At 35.5% G+C, this 6,321-nt stretch overlaps 2 protein-coding genes across 2 annotated transcripts; both read left to right on the top strand.

Moving 5' to 3' along the window:
• The first annotated feature begins 380 nt into the window (after nucleotides 1–380).
• Nucleotides 381–4,758, top strand: LOC139494179 (uncharacterized). Its single transcript, XM_071282354.1, has 2 exons — nucleotides 381–1,903; nucleotides 3,664–4,758. Exon 1 carries the CDS (start codon nucleotides 381–383, stop codon nucleotides 1,896–1,898), a length of 1,518 nt encoding a protein of 505 aa, XP_071138455.1. The 3' UTR covers nucleotides 1,899–1,903; nucleotides 3,664–4,758.
• LOC139494178 (uncharacterized) lies at nucleotides 2,853–3,926 on the top strand. The gene has a single exon (XM_071282352.1). It carries the CDS (start codon nucleotides 2,853–2,855, stop codon nucleotides 3,924–3,926), a length of 1,074 nt encoding a protein of 357 aa, XP_071138453.1.
• Nucleotides 4,759–6,321: the final 1,563 nt, after the last annotated feature.

The raw sequence follows: 6,321 nt of genomic DNA, 5'->3' as shown, positions 1-6,321 counted from the left end.
AGTTTGTTTTTTTTTGGTTGGTAAGTTATTTTTTCCAAGTTTCTTAAATCCCATTGTCTTGAGAATTAAAGAATTTCTTGTCTACGAGGTACGACAAGTGTTGATATTAATTAGAAATAAAGAATTTCTTGTCTACGTTGTACGACAAGTGTTGTTGTAAATAAATAAATAAATATTGTCTACGTTGTATGACAAGTTTTTTCATTAAAGTTTTTGCCTACGTAGTACGGCAAGTTGTTAGTTTGTTATTTTACTCCTGTTTGTTAAACAGGTAGATAATTACAGGTGTATTTCTCTTTAACTGAAGGTCGCTTGTACTCTTCAGGTTTAGCACGTGTTTTCCCTGCACAGGTACACGTTATATTATTCAATCTTTTAAGATGACTGAGTCTGAAAATGAAGATGTTTTGCTTTTGCATGATGAAAATGATATTGCTAATGAAGCCGATGGCTATGATTTTCAGCATCTGTATGTTGCTAATGAAATAAAAAATGATGATTTGAATAGGAAAACTAGAGGTAGTGTCAATAAACCTCCTAAAAAGCCTAATAGAATTATAAAAGGCACTGCCATTTCGAGTGACAAGGCACCTAAATCAGTCAAAAGGAAAGCTAAGGCTACTAGTGCTACTAGTAAAGCCACTAAATCTCCTAGAGTTGAGGATTTATCTCCTGAGGAATTATCAGTGTTGAGGGATAAAATGGGCATATCTACAATGGGCAAGTCAATTGACACTTTGACTCATCTTTTTAGAGGATTTATTAATAATTGTGGGAAAGAGCCTGTAAGGGCCCCTAGGTGTGAGACAGTTTCACAGTCTTCCATTCAAGCAGAGGTTGTGAACCCTGCTGCTGCATCCTCTAACACTCAAATTTTGCCTTTAGATGCTAATTTAAATACAGATTCTGTTCAGGATTTTGATCTGGATTACTTGGAGGATCCAGTATATTTACCTCCTTCTGGAGTCTCTGCTAGGGCTGATGACAGTCCAGCACCAGTTGATTTTGACACTTCTTTTGACCCAGCCCTAGGGTTTTCTAATGCCTTTAGGGCTCCTCTTAGTGAGGTTAATGTACCACTTTCTCAACCTGTTGTTGAACAGGGTGAACAATACGATTATAATTTTGATTGGGAAATCCCACAGTTGAATACTGAAGAGAAGACTGGGCCAAAATTATCTTCTGGGCTTTCAAAGGCTGTAAATGCTGCAATGTCGGTTAAATCAAATTACGAGAGTATTAAATTGATCGAGGAGAGATATTTACGGCCAGAAAATTGTGAGAACCTTTGTGTTCCTAGGGTCAATAAGGAGATTTGGACCGCATTGCCTAGACAGGCCCACACTGTTGATTCCAAAATGCAAGAAACTCAAAGATATTTTGTTAAGGGTTTGACCCCTATTGTTCAGTTGGCCAATCAGTGCTGTAGGAATGAGCCTTTAAATGTCGACAACACTAGAAAGCTTTTGTCTGACTCTATTTGTTTGTTAGGCCATGGTTTTCTTTCTCTGACACAGAGGAGACGCTCAGCACTTAGACCTTATTTTAATGACAAGTTTAAACCTATTTGTAATTCTGATGTTCCGGTGGATTCATCACTCTTTGGGGCTGACTGCATGAAGCAGATGAAGGAACTTGGTGACTACACCAAGATTCCAATAGCTAGTCCTAGATTCCTAGGTAGAGGATCTAGGTCCAACAACTTTAGTGCTCCAAGCAACTTTAGTAGAGACCATTATCAGTCTTTAAACTCCAGAGGCCCTGTCGGTCGACAGGGCGGACGACAATTCCCCTCCCTAAGAGGCAGAGGGAGAGGTTTCCAGACAGGGAACAGAGGGTCCCAAAGAGGTCACAACTCTCAGAGAGGGTTCAACCAGAACAACCATTATCGACAATAGTTAAGGTGAGAGAACTTAATTATCCCGTATGGGAAAGTATTACAAGTGATCTATGGATATTAGATACAGTTAGAAATGGTTATAAAATTGAATTTGATGTTGAGCCACAAGCTTCATCTTTTATGCATGAAATACATTTCCCTGTTCACAAGATTGAAATTATTTCAGAAGAAGTCCAAAAATTATTGGCTAAGGGAGCTATTAAAAAAGTTGAATCATTGGAGAACCAGTTTATTTCCAATATTTTCTTAGTTCCTAAGAAAGATGGGTCTTCAAGGCCTGTTATCAATTTAAAATATTTAAACAATTTTGTGGCTTATCATCATTTTAAACAAGAACATTTATCATTTGTTTTAGATGTAATTCAGAAGGATGATTATCTAACATCCATAGATCTCACAGATGCTTATTTTAGTATAAGTATAAATAATGATTTTAAGAGATATTTGCGTTTCATGTGGAAAGGACATTTATATGAATTTCAGGTTCTTTGTTTTGGATTGGCTTCTGCACCAAGAGTTTTTACTAAGGTTTTAAAACCTGTTTATGCATTTTTTCGGAAAAATGGCATTAGATGTATTTATTACATTGATGATTCTCTTGTTATGGATCAGAATTTAGAAAGTTGTATTGTAAATACAGAAAAAATGGTGCAGAAGCTTGATGAACTTGGTTTCAGAATTAATTATAAGAAGTCTGTCCTTATTCCTTCAAAACGCATTGTTTTCTTTGGTCTCATTATTGATACTGAGTTATTTAAGATTTTTCTGACAGATGAGAAATTGAATAAAATTATCTCCCTTGGGAAAACTATTCTTCAACAGAAGTGTGTTACTGTAAGATGCTTTGCATCATTTATTGGTCTTGTGGTACATGCTTTTAATGCAGTATCTGTGGGACCACTTCATTACAGAAACATGGAGAGAAATAAAGTGGGAGCACTGAATAATTGTCATGGTGATTTTAACTCAAAAAATTTTTATCACACAAGAGTCAAGAACTGAAATCTTTTGGTGGGTTAACAATTTAAGATCTGAGAATGGAAAACTGATAAGACCCATACAAATTAACTTTTGGATTGAAACAGACGCTTCATTAGAAGGTTGGGGAACTAATTTTGAAGGACAATTTGCTGGTGGTAGATGGAGCTTGTCAGAACGCTCTTTTCATATAAACTTCTTAGAATTGTTGGCTATATTTTTCTCTTTAAGAGCATTTTTTAGTCACAAAGAGTCATGCCATATTGGTATACGATCAGACAATACTACTGCAGTAGCTTATATTAATGAAATGGGAGGCATGGCCTCATTGTCACTTGACAGGCTTGCTGCAGAGATTTGGGCTTGGTGTTCAGAAAGAGATATTTTTATCACAGCTCAGTATATTCCTGGAATAGAAAATTTTGATGCTGATCATATGTCTAGAAATTTTACAGATTCCACAGAGTGGCAATTGAAAGTAGAAATATTTGATAGAATTTGTAAACATTTCTTTGTTCCAAACGTTGATTTGTTTGCTTCACGTTTGAATTTTCAGGTCCCTAGATTTGCATCATGGTCATTTGACCCACAAGCTACTTATGTTGATGCTTTTACTATTTCATGGTCTAATTTTAGACCATATATTTTCCCACCTTTTACTTTGTTGGGGAAAATTTTAATGAAAATTTTAAGTGACAAGGTTGAGAAGGCTATTTTGATTATTCCATTTTGGCCTGCACAAAGTTGGTTTTCTTTACTAATACCAATGTTAATTTCTTTGCCAGTTAGACTGCCTCAACACAAAGATTTAGTAATGATGCCGCATACAGGAGAATGCCATCCATTAAGGAAGAGACTAAGTTTAACCGTGTGTATTGTATCCGGAAATCGTTACTTGATAGAGGATTTTCAGAATCATCTGCAGATGTCATCATTGCATCTTGGAGACCTTCTACAATCAAGCAATACCAATATTCTTGGAGAAAATTCGTTATTTGGTGTGTTCGAAGGAAAACCAATTATTTTCGACCATCTGAAAAGGATGTAATAGATTATTTAAATTTTTTGAAAAACAGTAACTTTTCATATTCAGTGTTAAATACTACTCGGTCAATGTTGACACAGACTTTATCCTTTTTTGGAGTAGAGGTTACTAAATTTGTTTTTGTTGAACGTATGTTGAAAGGTTGCTTTAACCTGAATCCGCCAAGAGCAAGATACTCTTTCACTTGGGATGTAAATTTAGTACTTTCGTTCTTGAGTTCTTTATATCCATTGGAGGATTTAACATTGAAAAATTTGACTTTTAAACTTGTAGCTTTAGTTGCTTTGACCACAGCTGCTAGAGCACAATCTATATCAGCACTAGATTTAAATTTTATGTCTTTTAGTCAAAGACAAGGGATTATAGTGTTTCATATACAGGAACTTTTGAAAACTACTAGACCTGGTTTTAGTCTGCCTAATGTGGTGTTTAAGCGTTTTGTTAAACCAGAACTTTGCGTGGTGAAGACATTGATTAATTATGTTTTACGTACAAGAGATGTCAGGAAGACTTCTAGTTTATTCATTTCTTATGCAACTTTTCGTAAAGTTTCTACTTCTACGTTATCTAGATGGTTAAAAACCGTGTTACTTTTAGCGGGCATAGATATTAACATTTTTAAGGCACATTCATTTAGAGGTGCCTCTACTTCAGCTGCGTTAGCTTCTGGATGTTCTGTGAAAGACATTATGGCAACAGCTAATTGGACATGTGCTAATACATTTTATAAGTTTTATAACAGAGAATTTAATGATATTGGCAATACAGACTTTGCTTCTGCAGTTATTAATGCTTGATCTTGTATTTGTTTAAGCTTTATTAAATGTTGCATTTGTATGCTTTTGTTTTTAGTTTGTGTCTACACTTTAAACAAGCTAATTCATTACTTGAGACCGAAGGCGAAATATGAATAAGAATGTTCCTTCATCCAAGCATATCTTGGATGTGCAGGATGAAGGTCATTCTTAGAATATGAGCCTGAGGCTCGAAAGTAATTAATTCCCACCCTAGGGATTATGAGTTAGACCCACCCTTTTCTTATGGGTTTTTTGGTCGACACAAACTTGCTTTAAATTATGACGAGTTATTATGGAACAGGTGCTTATATACTAGGGTCAAGGTCACTGGCTATCTATAGTCCGATGGCTATAGCTCGTTTCTTTAAACAGAGATATTACATGTTAACTTCATCCCTCACAGAGAAGTTAAGCTAATTCATTACTTTCGAGCCTCAGGCTCATATTCTAAGAATGACCTTCATCCTGCACATCCAAGATATGCTTGGATGAAGGAACATTCTTTCTTTATTGTAGAAATAGTAATCAAAGGTAGCAGGATTATAGTGTAGTACGCCAGACGCTTGTCGTCTATATAAGACGCTGTTTGCGTTGTTATCAAAGGTAGCAGGATTATAGTGTAGTACGCCAGACGCTTGTCGTCTATATAAGACGCTGTTTGCGTTAAACTATCTCTGGTTAACTCGGATATGTATTTTTTAGGTTATTTAATGTGATGTACTAAGTATCCGTTTTTATTCTGTAGTAAGTCCCCACTTCAGTTATATCATGTATATCTATTAATACTCAAATTATTATTTGCTATCTTCAGTTCTATTCATGGATGTCCTATAAAACATTTCGCTACAGACACAAGTCAAGCCAATGTGGTTCGAGTGAAAGATGTTCAGTATTTATGCACTTTGAATTGTGGCACAAATGTGACACATCAAACCCTTGATAGTTGATTTTTTTGTTTTGTGCTTAATCGTGTAGGCAAGTCTGTGAGTATGTATTTTTGTCCATCCACGTTCTCAACGCTAATGTCGGACACACACGCTACTGACGGTTATGGTTTTATCAATGAACAGTGAATAAACTGAAATGATGAGAATTTGTTAAATAACAAGGGTACTTATACGCCCATTTAATAAATAAAAATGTACCCTTTATACTTACGTTATGTTTGCCTAAATTTACTTATTTCCGGCCTATTTTCCTGTTGAAATCTGACACTTTGTTGTCAAAGTATTTCTCAATAAAAGGGGGCGAATGTTGCCTTTGCAATTCTTGCATATGAAGGTAGTTCATCCAAGGAAAATCTTCTGAACTTTAAACAATCATCAGCGCTCCTTATCACTAGGTTCTCCGTCACCATACTGGCCATATCCTTGTGCATCTTCGATCACCTCATATTTTTTTCAATCGCATTCTGTCCAGAGATAAATATAATGCCAATATTTTTGATTACTCACAAGGTCAAAGGTGCATGTACAGCTTCCCATATTAGGTGTAATACCACCATTGATTTCCCCCTATTAGTCTTTGTTAAATTTGCACTTTTCCAAAAAATGTGCAGAATTTATCTTTGTTTCAAATAAAGAAATACTTGGCATGAGTAA

Source organism: Mytilus edulis, chromosome 11 (genome assembly GCF_963676685.1).
Source record: "Mytilus edulis chromosome 11, xbMytEdul2.2, whole genome shotgun sequence".
Classification (NCBI taxonomy): Eukaryota; Metazoa; Mollusca; class Bivalvia; order Mytilida; family Mytilidae; genus Mytilus; species Mytilus edulis.
Note: the sequence above shows the minus strand (reverse complement) of the source record. Positions and strands in the feature narration are given on the sequence as shown.

Bases quoted from the DNA above. Each gene is read 5' to 3' on its own strand.
- LOC139494179 (XM_071282354.1), top strand. From the start codon at position 381: ATGACTGAGTCTGAAAATGAAGATGTTTTGCTTTTGCATGATGAAAAT.
- LOC139494178 (XM_071282352.1), top strand. From the start codon at position 2,853: ATGGTGATTTTAACTCAAAAAATTTTTATCACACAAGAGTCAAGAACT.